Source organism: Petromyzon marinus, chromosome 75, assembly GCF_048934315.1.
Source record: "Petromyzon marinus isolate PM22_M1 ecotype Great Lakes invasive population chromosome 75, UKy_Petmar_22M1.pri1.0, whole genome shotgun sequence".
Lineage (NCBI taxonomy): Eukaryota > Metazoa > Chordata > Hyperoartia > Petromyzontiformes > Petromyzontidae > Petromyzon > Petromyzon marinus.
This window is the reverse complement of record NC_133741.1, coordinates 5704736-5730245: the sequence shown is the minus strand read 5'-3', so window position 1 is coordinate 5730245 and position 25510 is coordinate 5704736. Positions and strand designations below refer to the sequence as shown.

At 47.9% G+C, this 25510-nt stretch overlaps 1 protein-coding gene across 1 annotated transcript in view; it reads left to right on the top strand.

Annotated features, from left to right (window-relative positions):
• The window catches only part of LOC116936977 (chromodomain-helicase-DNA-binding protein 4-like), a 133579-nt gene extending 108106 nt beyond the window's left edge, over positions 1 to 25473 (top strand). Inside the window, 4 exon segments of the mRNA XM_076056454.1 lie at positions 3260 to 3346; positions 4893 to 4978; positions 13382 to 13515; positions 25305 to 25473. Of these exon segments, the coding sequence (XP_075912569.1) occupies positions 3260 to 3346; positions 4893 to 4978; positions 13382 to 13515; positions 25305 to 25473 (476 nt within the window).
• The last annotated feature ends 37 nt before the right edge of the window (positions 25474 to 25510 follow it).

Here is a 25510-nt window from a genome sequence, read left to right as displayed (position 1 = left end):
TTCGTTTTTCGTTCGCTTTTATTTCTTTCGTGATTTTTTTGTTCTTTTTTTCGTTCGTTTTTTTCGATTTTTTTGTTCGTTTCTTTCGTTCGTTTTCTCTCGTTTTTCGTTCGTTTATTCGTTCGTTTCGTTCGTTTATTTCGTTCGTTTTTCGTTCCTTTTTTCGTTCGTTTTTTGTTCGATCGTTTTTATTTCGTTCGGGGTTTTTTTGTTCTTTTTCGTTCGTTTTTTCGTTCGTTTTTTCGTTCGTTTAATCGATCGTTCATTCGTTCACTCGTCCATCCGTCGGGCAAGCGAGTTCGCAGGCGGGTCAACTACAACGACGCAGCGCAGGAGGATCCCGGTGCGTTTCGTTTGGTTTTTTTCGTTCGTTTTTTCCTTTAGTTTTTTTCGTTCGTTTTTTTCGTTAGTTGTTTCGTTCGTTTTGCTCGTTCGTTTTTTACGTTCGTTTTTTTGGTCGTTGTTTTCGTTCGTTTTTCGTTCTTTTAATCGATCGTTTTTTTCATTCGTTTTTCGTTCGTTTTTTGGTCGTTGTTTTTGTTCGGTTTTTTTCGTTCGTTTATTCGTTCGTCTGTCCAATCGCCGGCTCAACTTTTCCTTCTTTTATTTGATCGCACACTCGCTCATTCATTCACCCTGTGGCGCATTCATTCACGCACTCACCCGCTCGTTCATTCACTCACCCGTTCGCTAATTCATTCACTCACTCTCCGGCTCAAACATTCATTCACCCAGTCGCTCGTTGTGGGTGGGTGAGTGGGTGGGTGAGTGAGTGGGTGTGTGGGTGAGTGAGTGAGTGAGTGGGTGGGTGAGTGAGTGGGTGTGTGGGTGAGTGGGTGGGTGGGTGGGTGAGTGAGTGGGTGGGTGAGTGAGTGGGTGGGTGAGTGGGTGAGTGAGTGAGTGAGTGGGTGGGTGAGTGAGTGAGTGAGTGGGTGGGTGAGTGGGTGTGTGGGTGAGTGGGTGGGTGGGTGAGTGAGTGAGTGAGTGGGTGGGTGAGTGAGTGAGTGAGTGGGTGAGTGGGTGGGTGAGTGGGTGGGTGGGTGGGTGAGTGGGTGGGTGAGTGGGTTAGTGTGTGAGTGAGTGGGTGAGTGGGTGAGTGGGTGAGTGAGTGGGTGGGTGAGTGAGTGAGTGGGTGGGTGAGTGAGTGAGTGAGTGGGTGAGTGGGTGGGTGAGTGAGTGAGTGAGTGGGTGGGTGGATGAGTGAGTGGGTGAGTGAGTGAGTGAGTGGGTGGGTGAGTGAGTGAGTGGTGAGTGAGTGAGTGGGTGGGTGAGTGGGTGGGTGGGTGAGTGAGTGAGTGAGTGGGTGGGTGAGTGAGTGAGTGGGTGAGTGAGTGAGTGGGTGAGTGGGTGGGTGAGTGGGTGAGTGAGTGGGTAGGTGAGTGAGTGAGTGAGTGGGTGAGTGGGTGGGTGAGTGGGTGAGTGAGTGGGTAGGTGGGTGTGTGGGTGAGTGAGTGGGTGAGTGAGTGAGTGAGTGGGTGAATGAGTGAGTGGGTGGGTGAGTGAGTGAGTGGTGAGTGAGTGAGTTAGTGGGTGGGTGGGTGAGTGGGTGGGTGAGTGAGTGAGTGGGTGAGTGAGTGAGTGGATGAGTGGGTGGGTGAGTGGGTGAGTGGTTGGGTGAGTGAGTGGATGAGTGAGTGGGTGAGTGGGTGAGTGAGTGGGTGAGTGGGTGAGTGAGTGGGTGAGTGAGTGGTTGAGTGAGTGGGTGGGTGGGTGAGTGAGTGAGTGGGTGGGGAGTGGGTGGGTGAGTGTGTGGGTGGGTGGGTGAGTGTCTGTCTGTGTGTGTCTCTGTGTGTGTGTGTCTGTGTGTGTGTGTGTCTGTGTGTCTGTGTGTGTGTGACTGTGTGTGTCTGTGTGTGTGTGTCTGTGTGTGTGTCTGTGGGTCACTGTGTGTCTCTGTGTTTGCGTGTGTGTGTGTGTGTCTGTGTGTGTGTCAGTATGTGTGTGTGTCTGTGTGTGTGTGTCTGTGTGTGTGTCTGTGTGTGTGTGTGTGTGTCTGTGTGTCTCTGTGTGTGTGTGTGTCTGTGTGTGTCTCTGTGTCTGTGTGTGTCTGTGTGTGTGTCTGTATGTGTGTGTGTCTGTGTGTGCGTGTGTGTCTGTGTGTGTGTCTGTGTGTGTGTCTGTCTGTGTGTGTCTGTGTGTGTCTGTGTGTGTGTCTGTCTGTGTGTGTCTGTGTGTGTGTGTCTGTGTGTGTGTCTGTGTGTGTCTGTGTGTCTCTGTGTCTGTGTGTGTGTCTGTGTGTGTCTCTGTGTCTGTGTGTGTCTGTGTGTGTGTCTGTGTGTGTGTCTGTATGTGTGTGTGTCTGTGTGTGCGTGTGTGTCTGTGTGTGTCTGTGTGTGTGTCTGTGTGTGTGTCTGTCTGTGTGTGTCTGTGTGTGTCTGTGTGTGTGTGTCTGTGTGTGTGTCTGTGTGTGTGTGTCTGTGTGTCTCTGTGTGTGTGTGTGTCTGTGTGTGTCTCTGTGTCTGTGTGTCTGTGTGTGTGTCTGTATGTGTGTGTGTCTGCGTGTGCGTGTGTGTCTGTGTGTGTCTGTGTGTGTGTCTGTCTGTGTGTGTCTGTGTGTGTGTGTCTGTGTGTGTCTGTCTGTGTGTGTCTGTGTGTGTCTGTGTGTGTGAGTGTCTGTATGTGTGAGCGGTAGTGTAGTGGTTAGCGCTACGCTGCGCTATGAACCTGGCGACCCGGGTTCGATTCCCGCTCACGTCTAACACCAGTGACGATTATCTGAACCGGTCGCGGGCCTCCCCTAGGTCGACTCAGCCTCGAATGAGTACCTAGTGCGGTGGATAAAAACATTGCCACTGGGGAGACAAAGGCGGTCGGGCGTGGTGCTGGCCACCCACCCCCTCGTGTACCGTTCCGGCCTTCATAGGTGCTCGCTAACAGCACTTGCCCGTACAGTCTGTTAAGGCTATACGGGGGATCTTTGTATGTGTCTGTGTGTGTCTGTGTGTGTCTGTGTGTGTGTCTGTGTGTGTGTCTGTGTGTGTGTGTCTGTGTGTGTGTGTCTGTGTGTGTGTGTCTGTGTGTGTGTGTCTGTGTGTGTGTGTCTGTGTGTGTGTGTCTGTGTGTGTGTGTCTGTGTGTGTGTCTGTGTGTGTGTGTCTGTGTGTGTGTCTGTGTGTGTGTGTCTGTGTGTGTGTCTGTGTGTGTGTCTGTGTGTGTCTGTGTGTGTCTGTGTGTGTCTGTGTGTGTGTGTGTGTGTCTGTGTGTGTCTGTGTGTGTCTGTGTGTGTCTGTGTGTGTCTGTGTGTGCGTCACTGTGTGTAGAGTGGCATGACGACTTGTCGGACAATCAGTCTGAGTACTCCGCTGGCTCCGAGGAGGAGGATGAAGACTTTGACGAGAGACCGGACGGTGAGCAGATCACTCACCCACTCACTCACCCACTCACTCACCCACTCACCCACTCACTCACTCACTCACCCACCCACTCACCCACCCACTCACCCACTCACCCACTCACTCACCCACTCACCCAATCACTCACTCACCCACTCACTCACTCACCCACTCACTCACTCACCCACTCACTCACTCACCCACTCACTCACCCACTCACCCACTCACTCACTCACTCACCCACCCACTCACCCACCCACTCACCCACTCACCCACTCACTCACCCACTCACCCAATCACTCACTCACCCACTCACTCACTCACCCACTCACTCACTCACCCACTCACTCACTCACCCACTCACTCACCCACTCACCCACTCACTCACCCACTTACTCACTCACCCACTCACTCACTCACCCACTCACTCACCCACCCACCCACTCACTCACTCATCAACTTACTCATCCACTCCCTCACTCATCCACTCACTCACTCGCTCACTCACACACTCATCCACTCACTCATCCACTCACTCACTCACTCATCCACTCACTCACCCACCCACTCACTCACCCACTCACTCACTCACTCACCCACTCACTCACTCACCCACCCACTCACCCACTCACTCACCCACTCACCCACTCACACACACACTCACTCACCCACTCACTCACCCATTCACTCACTCACTCACGCCCCCACTCACCCACTCACTCACTCACTCACCCAATCACTCACTCACTCACCCACTCACTCACCCACCCACCCACCCACTCACTCACTCATCAACTTACTCATCCACTCACTCACTCATCCACTCACTCACTCGCTCACTCACCCACTCACTCACCCACTCACCCACTCACTCACCCACTCACCCACTCACTCACTCACCCACTCACTCACTCACCCACTCACTCACTCACCCACTCACTCACCCACTCACCCACTCACTCAGTCACTCACCCACTCACTCACTCACCCACTCACCCACCCACTCACCCACCCACTCACTCACACACTCACTCACTCACTCACCCACTCACTCACTCACTCACCCACCCACCCACCCACTCACCCACTCACCCACCCACCCACTCACCCACTCACTCACTCACCCACCCACTCACTCACTCACCCACCCACCCACCCACTCACCCACTCACCCACTCACCCACCCACTCACTCATCCACCCACTCACTCACCCACTCACCCACCCACTCACTCACCCAATCACTCACCCACTCACTCACTCACTCACCCACTCACCCACCCACTCACTCACCCACTCACCCACCCACCCACTCACTCACCCTCCTCACTCACCCTCCTCACTCACCCACTCACCCACTCACCCACTCACCCACCCACTCACCCACCCACTCACCCACTCACCCACCCACCCACTCACCCACCCACTCACCCACTCACCCACCCACCCACTCACCCACTCACCCACCCACCCACTCACCCACCCACCCACTCACCCACTCACCCACCCACCCACTCACCCACTCACCCCCCCACTCACCCTCCTCACCGCTGTGCCCGCAGGCCGCAGGCAGAGTAAGCGTCAGCTGCGTAACGAGAAGGACAAACCCCTCCCCCCACTACTCGCCAGGGTGGGCGGCAACATCGAGGTGGGTGGGTGGGTGAGTGGGTGAGTGAGTGGGTGGGTGAGTGGGTGGGTGAGTGAGTGGGTGGGTGAGTGAGTGTGTGGGGAGGTGAGTGAGTGAGTGGGTGAGTGGGTGGGTGAGTGGGTGGGTGAGTGAGTGTGTGGGGAGGTGAGTGAGTGGGTGAGTGGGTGGGTGAGTGGGTGGGTGAGTGGGTGGGTGGGTGGGTGAGTGAGTGGGTGAGTGGGTGGGTGAGTGGGTGAGTGGCTGGGTGGGTGGGTGAGTGGGTGAGTGGGTGGGTGGGTGAGTGAGTGAGTGGGTGAGTGAGTGAGTGGGTGGGTGGGTGAGTGAGTGGGTGGTTGGGTGAGTGAGTGGGTGAGTGAGTGAGTGGGTGAGTGGGTGGGTGAGTGGGTGAATGAGTGGGTGAGTGGGTGAGTGGTTGGGTGAGTGAGTGGGTGAGTGGGTGAGTGGGTGGGTGAGTGGGTGAGTGAGTGGGTGAGTGAGTGGGTGGTTGGGTGAGTGAGTGGGTGAGTGAGTGAGTGAGTGGGTGAGTGAGTGGGTGAGTGGTTGAGTGAGTGGGTGAGTGAGTGGGTGGGCGGTAGCTATTGACAGAGCGCTGCCTGCAAGCCTGCTATTATTACGAAGTAACACGCAACACACATTCCTTACAGGTGAGTCACCTGCCAAGTGCCTGATTTACTGGGGGGCACGTGCCCCCTACCACCCCCCTCCCCCCCCAATGATCCCATCTAAACCCCCCACTGCCACAGTGCTGATTATTATTATTACGTGCCCGGGGACTTTACGAGATCATGGCAATGTGAGTATCAGCTACTCGCTGAATTGTGCCCAGTTGCGTCTACAGATTCCACGACTTCCACAGAAGGCAATCGACGGCTTCAGCGAGCACGATGGGGGAAACAATGATACTAAAAAAAATATATAAAACAATAGAATTCTCGCGACGTTTCGACTGCAACACCAGCAATCATCATCAGGTGTGAAAACCACAGCTGACGATGATGATGATTGCTGCTTGTGTTACAGTGAAAACCACAGCTGATGATGATGATGATGATTGCTGCTTGTGTTACAGTGAAAACCACAGCTGATGATGATTGTGTTACAGTGAAAACCACAGCTGATGATGATTTGCTGCTCGTGTTACAGTGAAAACCACAGCTGACGATGATGATTGCTGCTTGTGTTACAGTGAAAACCACAGCTGATGATGATGATGATGATTGCTGCTTGTGTTACAGTGAAAACCACAGCTGATGATGATTGTGTTACAGTGGAAACCACAGCTGATGATGATTGCCTCTTGTGTTACAGTGAAAACCACAGCTGATGATGATTGCTGCTTGTGTTACAGTGAAAACCACAGCTGACGATGGTGATGATGATTGTGTTACAGTGAACACCACAGCTGATGATGATTGCTGCTTGTGTTACAGTGAAAACCACAGCTGACTATGATGATTGTGTTACAGTGAAAACCACATCTGATGATGATTGCTGCTTGTGTTACAGTGAAACCCACAGCTGACGATGATGATTGCTGCTTGTGTTACAGTGAAAACCACAGCTGATGATGATTGTGTTACAGTGAAAACCACAGCTGATGATGATGATTGCTGCTTGTGTTACAGTGAAAACAACAGCTGATGATGATTGCTGCTTGTGTTACAGTGAAAACCACAGCTGATGATGATGATGATTGCTGCTTGTGTTACAGTGAAAACCACAGCTGATGATGATGATTGCTGCTTGTGTTACAGTGAAAACCACAGCTGTCGATGATGATTGCTGCTTGTGTTACAGTGAAAACCACAGCTGATGATGATGATTGCTGCTTGTGTTACAGTGAAAACCACAGCTGACGATGATTGCCGCTTGTGTTACAGTGAAAACCACAGCTGATGATGATTGCTGCTTGTGTTACAGTGAAAACCACAGCTGATGATGATGATTGCTGCTTGTGTTACAGTGAAAACAACAGCTGATGATGATTGCTGCTTGTGTTACAGTGAAAACAACAGCTGATGATGATTGCTGCTTGTGTTACAGTGAAAACAACAGCTGATGATGATTGCTGCTTGTGTTACAGTGAAAACCACAGCTGATGATGATGATTGCTGCTTGTGTTACAGTGAAAACCACAGCTGATGATTGCCGCTTGTGTTACAGTGAAAACCACAGCTGATGATGATGATTGCTGCTTGTGTTACAGTGAAAACCACAGCTGATGATGATTGCTGCTTGTGTTACAGTGAAAACCACAGCTGATGATGATTGTGTTACAGTGAAAACCACAGCTGATGATGATTGCTGCTTGTGTTACAGTGAAAACCACAGCTGATGATGATGATGATTGCTGCTTGTGTTACAGTGAAAACCACAGCTGACGATGATGATTGCTGCTTGTGTTACAGTGAAAACCACAGCTGATGATGATTGCTGCTTGTGTTACAGTGAAAACCACAGCTGATGATGATTGTGTTACAGTGAAAACCACAGCTGATGATGATTGCTGCTTGTGTTACAGTGAAAACCACAGCTGATGATGATGATGATTGCTGCTTGTGTTACAGTGAAAACCACAGCTGACGATGATGATTGCTGCTTGTGTTACAGTGAAAACCACAGCTGTCGATGATGATTGCTGCTTGTGTTACAGTGAAAACCACAGCTGATGATGATGATTGCTGCTTGTGTTACAGTGAAAACCACAGCTGACGATGATTGCCGCTTGTGTTACAGTGAAAACCACAGCTGATGATGATTGCTGCTTGTGTTACAGTGAAAACCACAGCTGATGATGATGATTGCTGCTTGTGTTACAGTGAAAACAACAGCTGATGATGATTGCTGCTTGTGTTACAGTGAAAACCACAGCTGATGATGATGATTGCTGCTTGTGTTACAGTGAAAACAACAGCTGATGATGATTGCTGCTTGTGTTACAGTGAAAACCACAGCTGATGATGATGATTGCTGCTTGTGTTACAGTGAAAACCACAGCTGATGATTGCCGCTTGTGTTACAGTGAAAACCACAGCTGATGATGATGATTGCTGCTTGTGTTACAGTGAAAACCACAGCTGATGATGATTGCTGCTTGTGTTACAGTGAAAACCACAGCTGATGATGATTGTGTTACAGTGAAAACCACAGCTGATGATGATTGCTGCTTGTGTTACAGTGAAAACCACAGCTGATGATGATGATTGCCGCTTGTGTTACAGTGAAAACCACAGCTGACGATGATGATTGCTGCTTGTGTTACAGTGAAAACCACAACTGATGATGATGATTGCCGCTGGTGTTATAGTGAAAACCACAGCTGACGATAATGATTGCTGCTTGTGTTACAGTGAAAACCACAGCTGATGATGATTGCCTCTTGCGTTACAGTGAAAACCACAGCTGATGATGATGATTGCTGATTGTGTTACAGTGAAAACCGCAGCTGATGATGATGATTGCTGCTTGTGTTACAGTGAAAACCACAACTGATGATGATGATTGCTGATTGTGTTACAGTGGAAACCACAGCTGATGATGATTGCTGCTTGTGTTACAGTGAAAACCGCAGCTGATGATGATGATGATGATTGCTGCTTGTGTTACAGTGAAAACCACAGCTGATGATGATTGTGTTACAGTCAAAACCACAGCTGATGATGATTGCCTCTTGTGTTACAGTGAAAACCACAGCTGATGATGATTGCTGCTTGTGTTACAGTGAAAACCACAGCTGCTGATGATTGCTGCTTGTGTTACAGTGAAAACCACAGCTGATGATGATGATGATTGCCGCTTGTGTTACAGTGAAAACCACAGCTGATGATGATTGCTGCTTGTGTTACAGTGAAAACCACAGCTGCTGATGATTGCTGCTTGTGTTACAGTGAAAACCACAGCTGTAAAGTCACCACCACGTAGAAGGAAAACAATAAAATAATTTAAAAAAATATAAAACAATAAAATTATTATTCTTGGTTCTTTCGGTAAAGTCACCACCGCGTAGAAGGGAAACAATAAAATAATAAAAATATTAAACAATAAAATTATTATTCTTAGTTTTTTCGGTAAAGTCACGTTGAAGAGAAACAACAAAATAACAACGTGACTTTACCGAAAAAAATAAGAATATGAATTACTGCAGTCACGAAAGCATTAAATCAAAAAATAAAATTATTGTCAAACAATAAAATTATTATTATTCTTGGTTCTTTCGGTAAAGTTACCGCCTCCTAGAAGGGAAACAATAAAATAATAAAAATATAAAACAATAAAATTATTATTCTTGGTTCTTTCGGTAAAGTTACCGCCTCCTAGAAGGGAAACAATAAAATAATAAAAATATAAAACAATAAAATTATTATTCTTGGTTCTTTCGGTAAAGTCACCACCACGTAGATAGGGAAACAATAAAATAATAAAACAATAAAATTATTGTAAAACAATAAAATTATTATTCTTGGTTCTCTCGGTAAAGTCACCACCGCGTAGAAGGGAAACAATAAAATAATAAAAATATAAAACAATAAAATTATTATTCTTGGTTCTTCCGGTAAAGTCACCACGTAGAAGGGAAACAATAAAATAATAAAAATATAAAACAATAAAAATATAAAACAATAAAATTATTATTCTTGGTTCTTTCGGTAAAGTCACCACCACGTTAGAATGGAAACAATAAAATAATAAAAATATAAAACAATAAAATTATTATTCTTGGTTCTTTCGGTAAAGCCACCACCACGTAGAAGGGAAACAATAAAATAATAAAAATATAAAACAATAAAATTATTGTAAAACAATAAAATTATTATTCTTGGTTCTTTGGGTAAAGTCACCACCACGTTAGAATGGAAACAATAAAATAATAAAAATATTAAAAATACAATTATTGTAAAACAATAAAATTATTATTCTTGGTTCTTTCGGTAAAGTCACCACCATGTTAGAATGGAAACAATAAAATAATAAAAATATAAAACAATAAAATTATTATTCTTGGTTCTTCTGGTAAAGTCACCACCACGTTAGAATGGAAACAATAAAATAATAAAAATATAAAACAATAAAATTATTGTAAAACAATAAAATTATTATTCTTGGTTCTCTCGGTAAAGTCACCACCGCGTAGAAGGGAAACAATAAAATAATAAAAATATAAAACAATAAAATTATTATTCTTGGTTCTTCCGGTAAAGTCACCACGTAGAAGGGAAACAATAAAATAATAAAAATATAAAACAATAAAAATATAAAACAATAAAATTATTATTCTTGGTTCTTTCGGTAAAGTCACCACCACGTTAGAATGGAAACAATAAAATAATAAAAATATAAAACAATAAAATTATTATTCTTGGTTCTTTCGGTAAAGCCACCACCACGTAGAAGGGAAACAATAAAATAATAAAAATATAAAACAATAAAATTATTGTAAAACAATAAAATTATTATTCTTGGTTCTTTGGGTAAAGTCACCACCACGTTAGAATGGAAACAATAAAATAATAAAAATATTAAAAATACAATTATTGTAAAACAATAAAATTATTATTCTTGGTTCTTTCGGTAAAGTCACCACCATGTTAGAATGGAAACAATAAAATAATAAAAATATAAAACAATAAAATTATTATTCTTGGTTCTTCTGGTAAAGTCACCACCACGTTAGAATGGAAACAATAAAATAATAAAAATATAAAACAATTAAATTATTGTAAAACAATAAAATTATTATTCTTGGTTCTTTCGGTAAAGTCACCACCACGTTAGAATGGAAACAATAAAATAATAAAAATAAAAAAACAATAAAATTATTATTCTTGTTTCTTTGGGTAAAGTCACCGCCACGTAGAAGGGAAGCAATAAAATAATAAATAAAATATAAAACAATAAAATTATTATTCTTGGTTCTTTCGGTAAAGTCACCACCACGTAGAAGGGAAACAATAAAATAATAAAAATATAAAACAATAAAATTATTGTAAAACAATAAAATTATTATTCTTGGTTCTTCTGGTAAAGTCACCACCACGTAGAAGGGAAACAATAAAATAATAAAAATATAAAACAATAAAATTATTATTCTTGGTTCTTTCGGTAAAGTCACCACCGCCTAGAAGGGAAACAATAAAATAATAAACATATAAAACAATAAAATTATTGTAAAACAATAAAATTATTATTCTTGGTTCTTCTGGTAAAGTCACCACCACGTTAGAAGGGAAACAATAAAATAATAAAAATATAAAACAATAAAATTATTATTCTTGGTTCTTTCGGTAAAGTCACCACCACGTTAGAATGGAAACAATAAAATAATAAAAATATAAAACAATAAAATTATTGTAAAACAATAAAATTATTATTCTTGGTTCTTTCGGTAAAGTCACCACCACGTTAGAATGGAAACAATAAAATAATAAAAATATAAAACAATAAAATTATTATTCTTGGTTCTTTCGGTAAAGTCACCGCCACGTAGAAGGGAAACAATAAAATAATAATAACAAAAAATATCATCAATTAATTGTTTCCCTTCTACGTGGTGGCTTTACCGAACGAATCAAGAATATTAAAAGAACCACGCTCTGATTAATATCTAGGTGTGTGCATTTGTCCTTGAAACTGATTGACCAACAGCAGAGAGAGAGAGAGCAAGAGATTAGTGGGCTTTATTTTGAAAGCCCAGTCTAAGAGCGGCGTCGGACCAGAGGATGAAAAAAACCTCGTGAAGATAAAATATAAATTGGGTCACAGGTCCTTACAGTGATCACTGATACGTTGAAATTACGGCTTTGGTTTTTAGTGCTTTGGAAAATGATTTTTATTATTATTATTCGTGGTTTGGACATGTTTGTGTTGGTGTTGTAGCGCGGAGTTTAGACCGAGGGCCTTAATCTAATTCAGTCGTCTTGAATTTCCACTTGAAGCTCTCGTGAATGCGAGGATTCACCTACTTTGGTCCTTTCGGTAAAGTCACCGCCACGTAGAGTGATAATAAAATAACGAATTGATAAAATAACAATAAGAATAAAATAATAAATTGATAAAATAACAATAAGAATAAATTAATAAATTGATAAAATAACAATAACAATAAAATAATGAATTGATAAAATAACAATAACAATAAAATAATAAATTAATAAAATAATCATAAAATAATAAATTGATAAAATAACAATAAAATAATAAATTGATAAAATAACAATAAGAATGAAATAATAAATTGATAAAATAACAATAAGATTAAAATAAATTGATAAAATAACAATAAGGATAAAATAATACATTGATAAAATAACAATAAGGATAAAATAATACATTGATAAAATAACAATAAGGATAAAATAATAAAATAAACTAAGAATAAATTAATAAAATAACACTATAAAATTCTCACGACGTTTCAGCCACAACACAGTCTCGTCCCTTCACCTGATGAAGGCCACTTGTGTTGTGGCCGAAACGTCGTGAGAATTGTATTGTGTTATTTTATTAATTTACTAATTTATTAATTTATTCTCAATCTAAGTTGTTGTTGTTGTTGTTTGACTTTTCATCACGCTGGGATTTGTTCGCAACGCTTTTTTATTTTTTCAGGAATATTTTTTTGGGCCGTTTTTAAAAAATAAATAAAATAAAATAAAATTTTGTCGTCACGGATTTTCAGAATTTTGCACAAAGTCAGGCGCGGTCACTTTAAGATTTTCCTTGTTCGTGTTTTAGTTTTTGTTGTTTTCGTTTCGTTTGTCGTGGTGGTGGTCGCACCCCCATTCAAGAGCAGAATGACTCCACAGGGCTATACCAAATTTTTTTTTAAATTAAAAATGTTTTGATTTAAAGCTTTCGTGACTGCAGTAATTCATAATGTTAGTTCTTTCGGTAAAGTCACGTTGAAGGGAAACAACAAAATAATAAAATATATATTATTTTGTTGTTTAAAATAATAAAATATATATTATTTTGTTGTTTAAAATAATAAAATATATATTATTTTGTTGTTTCCCTTCAACGGGACTTTACCGAAAGAACTAAGCATATAAAAATGTTTAAAAAAAAAATTTAAATAGAAAAAATGTTTTAATTATTTTTTAATTTTTTGAAAAATAATAAAAAATATATTTTTTTAATTTTAAAAAAATTGTAATTTTTTTTATTTAAAAAAATGTAACATTTTTTAACATTTTTTATTTGACATTTTTTTTAAATGTAAAAAAAAATTAATTTAAAAAATTATTTTAAAAAAATGTAAAAAAAAAATTTTAATTTAAAAAAAAATAAAAAATGAATGAAGCCAGCGGTCGTGAGCTAGCCCCCCACCCCCTGCTGTGCCCCCCACCCCGCCCCCTGCCGTGCCCCCCACCCAACCCCGCTGCCCCCCCAACTCTCCGGCCGCAGGTGCTGGGCTTCAACGTGCGTCAGCGCAAGGCGTTTGTGAACGCCATCATGCGCTACGGGATGCCTCCACAGGACGCGTTCAGCGCCCACTGGCTCGTCAGGGACCTCAGGGGGAAGAGCGAAAAGGAATTCCGGTGAGGGCGGGGCTTAGCAGGGGGAGGGGCCTAGGGGAGGAGAGAGAGAGGTGGGGGGTGGGGGAGAGGGGAGGGGGCGTGGCGTATGGGGGGTGGGGGTGGGGGGGGTAGGGGGAGGAGGGGGGGGCGTAATGGAGTCTGTGTGTGTGTGTGTCTGTGTGTGTGTCTGTGTGTGTGTGTCTCTGTGTGTGTGTGTCTGTGTGTGTGTGTGTGTCTGTGTGTGTGTGTCTGTGTGTCTGTGTGTGTGTGTCTCTGTGTGTGTGTGTCTGTGTGTCTGTGTGTCTGTCTGTGTGTGTGTGTCTGTGTGTCTGTCTGTGTGTCTGTCTGTGTGTCTGTCTGTGTGTCTGTGTGTGTGTGTCTATCTGTGTGTGTGTCTCTGTGTGTGTGTCTCTGTGTGTGTCTGTGTGTCTCTGTGTGTGTGTCTGTGTGTGTCTATCTGTGTGTGTGTCTCTGTGTGTGTGTCTCTGTGTGTGTGTCTCTGTGTGTGTGTCTGTGTGTCTCTGTGTGTGTCTGTGTGTGTGTCTCTGTCTGTGTGTCTCTGTGTGTCTGTGTGTCTCTGTGTGTGTGTGTGTGTCTGTGTGTGTGTCTGTGTGTGTGTCTGTGTGTGTCTGTGTGTGTGTGTCTGTGTGTGTGTGTCTGTGTGTGTGTGTCTGTGTGTGTCTGTGTGTGTCTCTGTATGTGTGTCTATCTGTGTGTGTGTGTCTCTGTCTGTGTGTCTCTGTGTGTGTGTCTGTGTGTGTCTCTGTCTGTGTGTCTCTGTGTGTGTGTGTCTCTGTGTGTGTGTCTCTGTCTGTGTGTCTCTGTGTGTGTCTCTGTATGTGTGTCTATCTGTGTGTGTGTCTCTGTCTGTGTGTCTCTGTGTGTGTGTCTGTGTGTCTCTGTGTGTGTCTCTGTGTGTATGTGTGTCTATCTGTGTGTATGTGTGTCTCTGTCTGTGTGTCTCTGTGTGTGTGTGTCTCTGTGTGTCTGTGTGTCTCTGTGTGTCTCTGTGTGTCTCCCCGTGTCTCTGTGTGTCTCTGTGTGTCTCTGTGTGTGTGTCTCTGTGTCTCCCCGTGTCTCTGTCTGTGTGTCTCTGTGTGTCTCTGTGTGTCTCCCCGTGTCTCTGTGTGTCTCTGTGATTCTCTGTGTCTCTGTGTGTGTCTCTGTGTCTCTCTGTGTCTCTCCCCGTGTCTCTGTCTGTGTGTCTCAGGGCCTACGTGTCTCTCTTCATGCGTCATCTGTGTCTCTGTGTGTGTCTCTGTGTGTGTCTCTGTGTGTCTGTGTGTGTCTCTGTGTCTCTCCGTGTCTCCCCGTGTCTCTGTGTGTATCTCTCCGTGTCTCTGTGTGTCTCTGTGTGTCTCCCCGTGTCTCTGTCTGTGTGTCTCAGGGCCTACGTGTCTCTCTTCATGCGTCACCTGTGTCTCTGTGTGTCTCTGTGTGTGTCTCTGTGTGTCTCTGTGTGGGTGTCTCTCTGTGTGTCTCCCCGTGTCTCTGTGTGTCTCTGTGTGTCTCTCCCCGTGTCTCTGTCTGTGTGTCTCAGGGCCTACGTGTCTCTCTTCATGCGTCACCTGTGTCTCTGTGTGTCTCTGTGTGTCTCTGTGTGTGTGTCTCTGTGTGTGTCTCTGTGTGTCTCTGTGTGTCTCTGTGTGTGTGTCTATGTGTGTGTGTGTCTCTGTGTGTCTCTGTGTGTGTCTCTCTCTGTCTCTGTGTGTCTCCCCGTGTCTCTGTCTGTGTGTCTCAGGGCCTACGTGTCTCTCTTCATGCGTCACCTGTGTCTCTGTGTGTGTCTCTGTGTGTGTCTCTGTGTGTGTCTCTGTGTGTGTGTCTCTGTGTGTGTGTCTCTCCGTGTGTATCCCCGTGTCTCTGTGTGTGTGTCTCAGGGCCTACGTGTCTCTCTTCATGCGTCATCTGTGTCTCTGTGTGTCTGTGTGTGTGTCTCTGTGTGTGTGTCTCTGTGTGTGTCTGTGTGTGTGTGTCTCTGTGTGTGTGTCTCTGTGTGTCTCTGTGTGTGTGTCTGTGTGTCTCTGTGTGTCTCCCCGTGTCTCTGTCTGTGTGTCTCAGGGCCTACGTGTCTCTCTTCATGCGTCACCTGTGTCTCTGTGTGTCTCTGTGTGTGTCTCCCCGTGTCTCTGTGTGTCTCTGTGTGTCTCTGTGTGTCTCTGTGTCTCTCTGTGTGTCTCTGTGTGTCTCTGTGTCTCTGTGTGTCTCTGTGTGTGTCTCTGTGTGTGTCTCTGTGTGTGTGTCTCTGTGTGTGTGTCTCTCCCTGTGTCTCCCCGTGTCTCTGTCTGTGTGTCTCAGGGCCTGCGTGTCTCTCTTCATGCGTCACCTGTGTCTCTGAGTGTCTCTGTGTGTGTCTCCCCGTGTCGCTGTGTGTCTCTGTGTGTCTCTGTGTCTCTCTGTGTGTCTCTGTGTGCCTCTGTGTCTCTGTGTGTCTCTGTGTGTGTCTCTGTGTGTCTCTCTATTGCTCAACCACGTTATGTATGCTGATGACTTGGTAATAGCTGCTCAGTCAGAGGAGGAGTTGGAGACGCTGCTGCTGAGACTGGAGCGTGCCACTAAGAGGTGGGGCCTTACCATCAGCCCCACCAAAACTAAGCACCTGCCTGGGTATTTTGTACCATCGGACACTCCACCCCCACAACTCTCAATCGGTGATGGGGCAGTTGTGGAGAGAGTGGAGAGTTTCCCATACCTGGGCAGTGTGCTTATGACTGGCTCCAGTTTAACAGCAGAGGTCTCACTCCGAATCAGTCGAGCGGCAATATCTTTTCATCGGTTGCGTAACGCTGTGTGGAAGCTACCTGGTCTGTCGCTCCGCACTAAGCTTCAGGTCTTCTCGGCCACGGTCATTCCCTCCCTTCTCTACGCTTGCGAAACGTGGACCCCCCTAATGGAACATCTTCGCCGGTTGGAAACATTTAGGCTGGCCTGCCTACGATCCATCCTGGGTTTAACCAGACTGGATTGTGTGAGGAGCTCACAAATCCTTGAAAGATCTGGGCAGGGTCCCATCGGTGAGCTCCTCCGGCAGGCAAGGCTGCGATGGCTGGGTCATGTAGCCCGCATGCCCAGCCACCGCATGCCGAAACAGCTTTTGTTTGGCCGGATTGAGGGGGCTAAGCGGGCGCGGCACGGGCTAGAGAAGAGATGGAGTGATGTGGTACAGGAGGACGTGGAGCTGAGTGGACTTGCCGATGACTGGTACCAGCGGTGTCAAGATCGGCCTCTGTGGAGGAGGCTCGTGAAGGATGCTACTGGGCAGTTGGAGGCAGTCGCCCTCCAACAACAACGGAGGGCGGAGGAGCGACGCTCACAACAGCGAGCGGAGCGCCGGGTGGCTAAAGCACAGCAGGTTGGCACAGTAGGGGGCACAGGTGGTGCATCAGCCAGTCATCTCAGTCAGTCGACCCGTGGCACCTGGGTCTGCCCCGTGACCTCCTGCCAGCGGGCGTTCGACACTTCACGTGGCCTCAGGGTGCACATAGCCTGGCACAAGCGTCGTGGTGACGTCACCGCCACTTAGTGGCGAATGGCGGTTGTTGCTGTGTCTCTGTGTGTGTGTCTCTCCCTGTGTCTCCCCGTGTCTCTGTCTGTGTGTCTCAGGGCCTACGTGTCTCTCTTCATGCGTCACCTGTGTCTCTGTGTGTGTCTCTGTGTGTGTCTCTGTGTGTCTCTGTGTGTGTCTCTGTGTGTCTCCTCGTGTCTCCCCGTGTCTCTGTGTCTCTCTGTGTCTCTCCCCGTGTCTCTGTCTGTGTGTCTCAGGGCCTACGTGTCTCTCTTCATGCGTCATCTGTGTCTCTGTGTTTGTCTCTGTGTGTGTCTCTGTGTGTCTGTGTGTGTCTCTGTGTGTCTGTGTGTGTCTCTGTGTCTCTCCGTGTCTCCCCGTGTCTCTGTGTGTATCTCTCCGTGTCTCTGTGTGTCTCTGTGTGTCTCCCCGTGTCTCTGTCTGTGTGTCTCAGGGCCTACGTGTCTCTCTTCATGCGTCACCTGTGTCTCTGTGTGTCTCTGTGTGTCTCTGTGTGTGTGTCTCTGTGTGTGTCTCTGTGTGTCTCTGTGTGTCTCTGTGTGGGTGTCTCTGTGTGTGTGTCTCTGTGTGTCTCTGTGTGTGTCTCTCTCTGTCTCTGTGTGTCTCCCCGTGTCTCTGTCTGTGTGTCTCAGGGCCTACGTGTCTCTCTTCATGCGTCACCTGTGTCTCTGTGTGTGTCTCTGTGTGTGTCTCTGTGTGTGTCTCTGTGTGTGTGTCTCTGTGTGTGTGTCTCTGTGTGTGTCTCTGTGTGTGTGTCTCTCCGTGTGTATCCCCGTGTCTCTGTGTGTGTGTCTCAGGGCCTACGTGTCTCTCTTCATGCATCACCTGTGTCTCTGTGTGTCTGTGTGTGTGTCTCTGTGTGTGTGTCTCTGTGTGTGTCTCTGTGTGTGTGTCTCTGTGTGTCTCTGTGTGTGTGTCTGTGTGTCTCTGTGTGTCTCCCCGTGTCTCTGTCTGTGTGTCTCAGGGCCTACGTGTCTCTCTTCATGCGTCACCTGTGTCTCTGTGTGTCTCTGTGTGTGTCTACCCGTGTCTCTGTGTGTCTCTGTGTGTCTCTGTGTCTCTCTGTGTGTCTCTGTGTGTCTCTGTGTCTCTGTGTGTCTCTGTGTGTGTCTCTGTGTGTGTCTCTGTGTGTGTGTCTCTGTGTGTGTGTCTCTCCCTGTGTCTCCCCGTGTCTCTGTCTGTGTGTCTCAGGGCCTACGTGTCTCTCTTCATGCGTCACCTGTGTCTCTGAGTGTCTCTGTGTGTGTCTCCCCGTGTCGCTGTGTGTCTCTGTGTGTCTCTGTGTCTCTCTGTGTGTCTCTGTGTGCCTCTGTGTCTCTGTGTGTCTCTGTGTGTCTCTGTGTGTGTCTCTGTGTGTGTCTCTGTGTGTGTGTCTCTGTGTGTGTGTCTCTCCCTGTGTCTCCCCGTGTCTCTGTCTGTGTGTCTCAGGGCCTACGTGTCTCTCTTCATGCGTCACCTGTGTCTCTGTGTGTGTCTCTGTGTGTGTCTCTGTGTGTCTCTGTGTGTGTCTCTGTGTGTCTCCTCGTGTCTCCCCGTGTCTCTGTGTGTCTCCCCGTGTCTCAGTCTGTGTGTCTCAGGGCCTACGTGTCTCTCTTCATGCGTCACCTGTGTCTCTGTGTGTCTCCCCGTGTCTCTGTGTGTCTCTGTGTGTCTCTGTGTGTCTCCCCGTGTCTCTATGTGTCTCTGTCTGTCTCTGTGTGTCTCCCCGTGTCTCTCCCCGTGTCTCTCTCCCCGTGTCTCAGGGCCTACGTGTCTGTCTTCATGCGTCATCCGTGTCTCTCTTTGTGTGTCTCTGTGTGTCTCTGTGTGTCTCCCCGTGTCTCTCTGTGTCTCTGTGATTCTCTGTGTCTCTCTGTGTGTCTCCCCGTGTCTCTGTGTGTGTGTGTCTCAGGGCCTACGTGTCTCTCTTCATGCGTCACCTGTGTCTCTGTGTGTCTCTGTGTGTGTGTCTCTGTGTGCGTGTCTCTGTGTGTGTCTCTGTGTGTCTCTGTGTGTCTCCCCGTGTCTCTGTCTGTGTGTCTCAGGGCCTACGTGTCTCTCTTCATGCGTCACCTGTGTCTCTGTGAGTCTCTGTGTGTCTCTGTGTGTCTCTGTGTCTCTGTGTGTCTCTGTGTGTCTCTGTGTCTCTGTGTGTCTCTGTGTGTCTCCCTGTGTCTCTGTATGTCTCTGTGATTCTCTGTGTCTCTGTGTGTGTCTCTGTGTCTCTCTCCGTGTCTCTGTCTGTGTGTCTCAGGGCCTACGTGTCTCTCTTCATGCGTCACCTGTGTCTCTGTGTGTCTCTGTGTGTCTCTGTGTGTGTGTGTGCCTCTGTGTGTCTCTCTGTGTGTGTCTCTGTGTGTGTGTCTGTGTGTGTCTCTGTGTCTCTGTGTGTGTGTCTCTGTGTGTCTCTGTGTGTGTCTCTCTGTGTGTGTCTCCCCGTGTCTCTCTCCCCGTGTCTCAGGGCCTACGTGTCTCTCTTCATGCGTCACCTGTGTCTCTGTGTGTGTCTCTCTGTGTGTCTCTCTGTGTCTCTCCCCGTGTCTCTGTGTGTGTCGCTGTGTATCTCTGTGTCTCTCTCTGTGTGTCTCTCCCCGTGTCTCTGTGTGTGTGTCTCTGTGTGTGTGTCTCTGTGTGTGTGTCTCTGTGTGTCTCTGTGTGTGTGTCTCTCCCTGTGTCTCCCCGTGTCTCTGTGTCTCTGTGTGTGTCTCAGGGCCTACGTGTCTCTCTTCATGCATCATCTGTGTCTCTGTGTGTCTCCCCGTGTCTCTCTCCCCGTGTCTCAGGGCCTACGTGTCTCTCTTCATGCGTCATCTGTGTCTCTGTGTGTGTCTCTGTGTGTCTCTGTATGTCTCTGTGTGTGTCTCTCTCTGTGTCGGTGTCTCTCCCCGTGTCTCTGTCTGTGTGTCTCAGGGCCTACGTGTCTCTCTTCATGCGTCACCTGTGTCTCTGTGTGTGTCTCTGTGTGTGTCTCCCCGTGTCTCTGTGTGTCTCTGTGTGTCTCTGTGTGTCTCCCCGTGTCTCTGTCTGTGTGTCTCAGGGCCTACGTGTCTCTCTTCATGCGTCATCTGTGTCTCTGTGTGTGTCTCTGTGTGTGTCTCTGTGTGTCTCTGTGTCTCTCTGTGTCTCCCCGTGTCTCTGTGTGTGTGTCTCAGGGCCTACGTGTCTCTCTTCATGCGTCATCTGTGTCTCTGTGTGTGTCTCTGTGTGTATCTCTCTCTGTGTCTCCCCGTGTCTCTCTCCCCGTGTCTCTGTGTGTGTGTCTCAGGGCCTACGTGTCTCTCTTCATGCGTCATCTGTGTGTCTCTGTGTGTCTCTGTGTGTCTCTGTGTCTCTGTGTGTGTGTCTCTGTGTGTGTCTCTCCGTGTCTCTGTGTCTCTCTGTGTGTCTCTTTGTGTCCCTGTGTGTGTCTCTGTGAGTCTCTGTGTCTCTGTGTGTCTCCCCGTGTCTCTGTGTGTCTCTGTGTGTCTCCCCGTGTCTCTGTCTGTGTGTCTCAGGGCCTACGTGTCTCTCTTCATGCGTCACCTGTTTCTCTGTGTGTCTCTCCCTGTGTCTCCCCGTGTCTCTGTGTGTGTGTCTCTGTGTCTCTCCCCGTGTCTCCCCGTGTCTCTGTGTGTGTGTCTCAGGGCCTACGTGTCTCTCTTCATGCGTCACCTGTGTCTCTGTGTGTCTCTCTGTGTGTGTCTCTGTGTGTGTCTCTGTGTGTGTGTCTCTGTGTGTCTCCCCGTGTCTCCCCGTGTCTCTGTGTGTCTCCCCGTGTCTCTGTCTGTGTGTCTCAGGGCCTACGTGTCTCTCTTCATGCGTCATCTGTGTCTCTGTGTGTCTCTGTGTGTGTGTCTCTGTGTGTCTCTGTGTCTCTGTGTGTGTGTCTCTGTGTGTCTCCCCGTGTCTCTGTGTGTCTCAGGGCCTACGTGTCTCTCTTCATGCGTCACATGTGTCTCTGTGTGTGTCTCTGTGTTTCTGTGTGTGTCTCTGTGTCTCTCTGTGTGTCTCTGTGTGTCTCTGTGTGTGTCTCTGTGTGTGTCTCTCCGTGTCTCTGTGTGTCTCTGTGTGTGTGTCTCTGTGTGTCTCCCCGTGTCTCTGTGTGTCTCAGGGCCTAGGTGTCTCTCTTCATGCGTCATCTGTGTCTCTGTGTGTCTCTGTGTGTGTGTCTCTGTGTGTCTCTGTGTGTCTCTGTGTGTGTGTCTCCCCGTGTTTCTGTGTGTGTCTCTGTGTGTGTGTCTCTGTGTGTGTGTCTCTGTGTGTCTCTGTGTGTATGTGTCTCTGTGTGTCTCTCTGTGTCCCTGTGTGTGTCTCTGTGATTATCTGTTTTTCTCTGTGTCTCTGTGTGTGTCTCTGTGTGTGTCTCTGTGTCTCTCTGTGTCTCCCCGTGTCTCAGGGCCTACGTGTCTCTCTTCATGCGTCATCTGTGTCTCTGTGTGTGTGTCTCTGTGTGTCTCTGTGTGTGTCTCTGTGTGTGTCTCTGTCTGTGTGTCTCAGGGCCTACGTGTCTCTCTTCATGCGTCACCTGTGTCTCTGTGTGTCTCTGTGTGTGTGTCTCTGTGTGTGTCTCTGTGTCTCTGTCTGTGTGTCTCAGGGCCTACGTGTCTCTCTTCATGCGTCACCTGTGTCTCTGTGTGTGTCTCTCTGTGTGTGTCTGTGTCTCTCTGTGTGTCTCCCCGTGTCTCTGTGTGTCTCAGGGCCTACGTGTCTCTCTTCATGCGTCACCTGTGTCTCTGTGTGTCTCTGTGTGTCTCTGTGTCTCCCCGTGTCTCTGTGTGTGTGTCTCAGGGCCTACGTGTCTCTCTTCATGCGTCATCTGTGTCTCTGTGTGTGTCTCTGTGTGTGTCTCTGTGTGTGTGTCGCTGTGTGTCTCTGTGTGTGTGTCTCTGTGTGTCTCTGTGTGTGTCTCTGTGTGTCTCTGTGTGTGTCTCTGTGTGTGTGTCTCAGGGCCTACGTGTCTCTCTTCATGCGTCATCTGTGTCTCTGTGTGTGTCTCTGTGTGTGTCGCTGTGTGTCTGTGTGTGTGTGTCTCAGGGCCTACGTGTCTCTCTTCATGCGTCATCTGTGTCTCTGTGTGTGTCTCTGTGTGTGTCGCTGTGTGTCTGGGTGTGTGTGTCTCTGTGTGTGTCTCCCCGTGTGTCTCTGTGTGTGTCTCTGTGTGTGTCTCTGTGTGTCTCTGTGTGTGTCTCTGTGTCTCTGTGTGTCTCTGTGTCTCTGTCTGTCTCAGGGCCTATGTGTCTCTCTTCATGCGTCACCTGTGTCTCTGTGTGTGTCTCCCTGTGTCTCCCCGTGTCTCTGTGTGTGTCTCTGTGTCTCTCTGTGTCTCTCCCCGTGTCTCTCTCCCCGTGTCTCAGGGCCTACGTGTCTCTCTTCATGCGTCATCTGTGTCTCTGTGTGTCTCTGTGTGTGTCTCTGTGTGTCTCTCTGTGTGTGTCTCTGTGTGTGTGTCTCAGGGCCTACATGTCTCTCTTCATGCGTCATCTGTGTCTGTGTCTCTCCCCGTGTCTCTGTGTGTCTCAGGGCCTACGTGTCTCTCTTCATGCGTCATCTGTGTCTCTGTGTGTGTCTCTGTGTCTCTGTGTGTGTGTCTCAGGGCCTACGTGTCTCTCTTCATGCGTCACCTGTGTCTCTGTGTGTGTCTCTCTGTGTGTGTCTGTGTCTCTCTGTGTGTCTCCCCGTGTCTCTGTGTGTCTCAGGGCCTACGTGTCTCTCTTCATGCGTCACCTGTGTCTCTGTGTGTCTCTGTGTGTCTCTGTGTCTCCCCGTGTCTCTGTGTGTGTGTCTCAGGGCCTACGTGTCTCTCTTCATGCGTCATCTGTGTCTCTGTGTGTGTCTCTGTGTGTGTCTCTCTGTGTGTGTCGCTGTGTGTCTCTGTGTGTGTGTCTCTGTGTGTCTCTGTGTGTGTCTCTGTGTGTCTCTGTGTGTGTCTCTGTGTGTGTGTCTCAGGGCCTACGTGTCTCTCTTCATGCGTCATCTGTGTCTCTGTGTGTGTCTCTGTGTGTCTGTGTGTGTGTGTCTCTGTGTGTGTCTCCCCGTGTGTCTCTGTGTGTGTCTCTGTGTGTGTCTCTGTGTGTCTCTGTGTGTGTCTCTGTGTCTCTGTGTGTCTCTGTGTCTCTGTCTGTGTGTCTCAGGGCCTACGTGTCTCTCTTCATGCGTCACCTGTGTCTCTGTGTGTGTCTCCCTGTGTCTCCCCGTGTCTCTGTGTCTGTGTCTCTGTGTCTCTCTGTGTCTCTCCCCGTGTCTCTCTCCCCGTGTCTCAGGGCCTACATGTCTCTCTTCATGCGTCATCTGTGTCTGTGTCTCTCCCCGTGTCTCTGTGTGTCTCAGGGCCTACGTGTCTCTCTTCATGCGTCATCTGTGTCTCTGTGTGTGTCTCTGTGTCTCTGTGTGTGTGTCTCAGGGCCTACGTGTCTCTCTTCATGCGTCACCTGTGTCTCTGTGTGTCTCTGTGTCTCTGTGTGTGTCTCTGTGTCTCTGTGTGTGTCTCTCTGTGTCTCTGTGTGTGTGTCTCAGGGCCTACGTGTCTCTCTTCATGCGTCATCTGTGTCTCTGTGTGTGTCTCTGTGTGTCTCTGTGTGTGTGTCTCAGGGCCTACGTGTCTCTCTTCATGCGTCATCTGTGTCTCTGTGTGTCTCTGTGTCTCTGTGTGTGTCTCTGTGTCTCTGTGTGTCTCTGTGTGTGTCTCTGTGTGTGTGTGTCTCAGGGCCTACGTGTCTCTCTTCATGCGTCACCTGTGTCTCTGTGTGTGTGTATCTGTGTGTGTCTCTCTGTGTGTGTCTCTCTGTGTGTGTCTTCCCGTGTCTCTCTCCCCGTGTCTCTGTGTGTCTCTGTGTCTCTGTGTGTGTCTCTCTTCATGCGTCATCTGTGTCTCTGTGTGTCTCTGTGTGTGTCTCTCTGTGTGTCTCTCTGTGTGTCTCTCTGTGTCTCTCCCTGTCTCTCCCCGTGTCTCTCTCCCCGTGTCTCAGGGCCTACGTGTCTCTCTTCATGCGTCATCTGTGTCTCTGTGTGTCTCTGTGTCTCCCCGTATCTCTGTGTGTGTCTCTGTGTCTCTGTGTCTCTCTGTGTCTCTGTGTGTGTGTCTCAGGGCCTACGTGTCTCTCTTCATGCGTCATCTGTGTCTCTGTGTGTCTCTGTGTCTCCCCGTATCTCTGTGTGTGTCTCTGTGTCTCTGTGTCTCCCCGTGTCTCTGTCTGTGTCTCAGGGCCTACGTGTCTCTCTTCATGCGTCATCTGTGTCTCTGTGTGTGTCTCTGTGTCTCTGTGTGTGTCTCTGTGTGTGTCTCTGTGTCTCTGTGTGTGTGTCTCAGGGCCTACGTGTCTCTCTTCATGCGTCATCTGTGTCTCTGTGTGTGTCTCTGTGTGTCTCAGGGCCTACGTGTCTCTCTTCATGCGTCATCTGTGTCTGTGTCTCTCCCCGTGTCTCTGTGTGTGTCTCAGGGCCTACGTGTCTCTCTTCATGCGTCATCTGTGTGTCTCTGTGTGTCTCTGTGTGTGTCTCTGTGTGTGTCTCTGTGTCTCTGTGTGTGTGTCTCAGGGCCTACGTGTCTCTCTTCATGCGTCATCTGTGTCTCTGTGTGTCTCTCTGTGTGTGTCTCTCTCCCCGTGTCTCAGGGCCTACGTGTCTCTCTTCATGCGTCATCTGTGTCTGTGTCTCTCCCCGTGTCTCTGTGTGTGTGTCTCAGGGCCTACGTGTCTCTCTTCATGCGTCATCTGTGTCTGTGTCTCTCCCCGTGTCTCTGTGTGTGTCTCAGGGCCTACCTGTCTCTCTTCATGCGTCATCTGTGTCTCTGTGTGTCTCCCCGTGTCTCTCTCCCCGTGTCTCAGGGCCTACGTGTCTCTCTTCATGCGTCATCTGTGTCTGTGTCTCTCCCCGTGTCTCTGTGTGTGTGTCTCAGGGCCTACGTGTCTCTCTTCATGCGTCATCTGTGTCTGTGTCTCTCCCCGTGTCTCTGTGTGTGTCTCAGGGCCTACCTGTCTCTCTTCATGCGTCATCTGTGTCTCTGTGTGTCTCCCCGTGTCTCTCTCCCCGTGTCTCAGGGCCTACGTGTCTCTCTTCATGCGTCATCTGTGTCTGTGTCTCTCCCCGTGTCTCTGTGTGTGTGTCTCAGGGCCTACGTGTCTCTCTTCATGCGTCATCTGTGTCTGTGTCTCTCCCCGTGTCTCTGTGTGTGTCTCAGGGCCTACCTGTCTCTCTTCATGCGTCATCTGTGTCTCTGTGTGTCTCCCCGTGTCTCTCTCCCCGTGTCTCAGGGCCTACGTGTCTCTCTTCATGCGTCATCTGTGTCTCTGTGTGTCTCTCTGTGTGTGTCTCTCTCCCCGTGTCTCAGGGCCTACGTGTCTCTCTTCATGCGTCATCTGTGCGAGCCGGGCGCGGACGGTGCAGACACTTTCGCCGACGGAGTTCCCCGTGAGGGCCTCTCCAGACAGCACGTGCTCACCCGCATCGGAGTGATGTCACTCGTCCGCAAGAAGGTGGACACGGCGAGGGGTGACTAGGGGGTGACTAGGGGGTGACTAGGGGGTGACTAGGGGC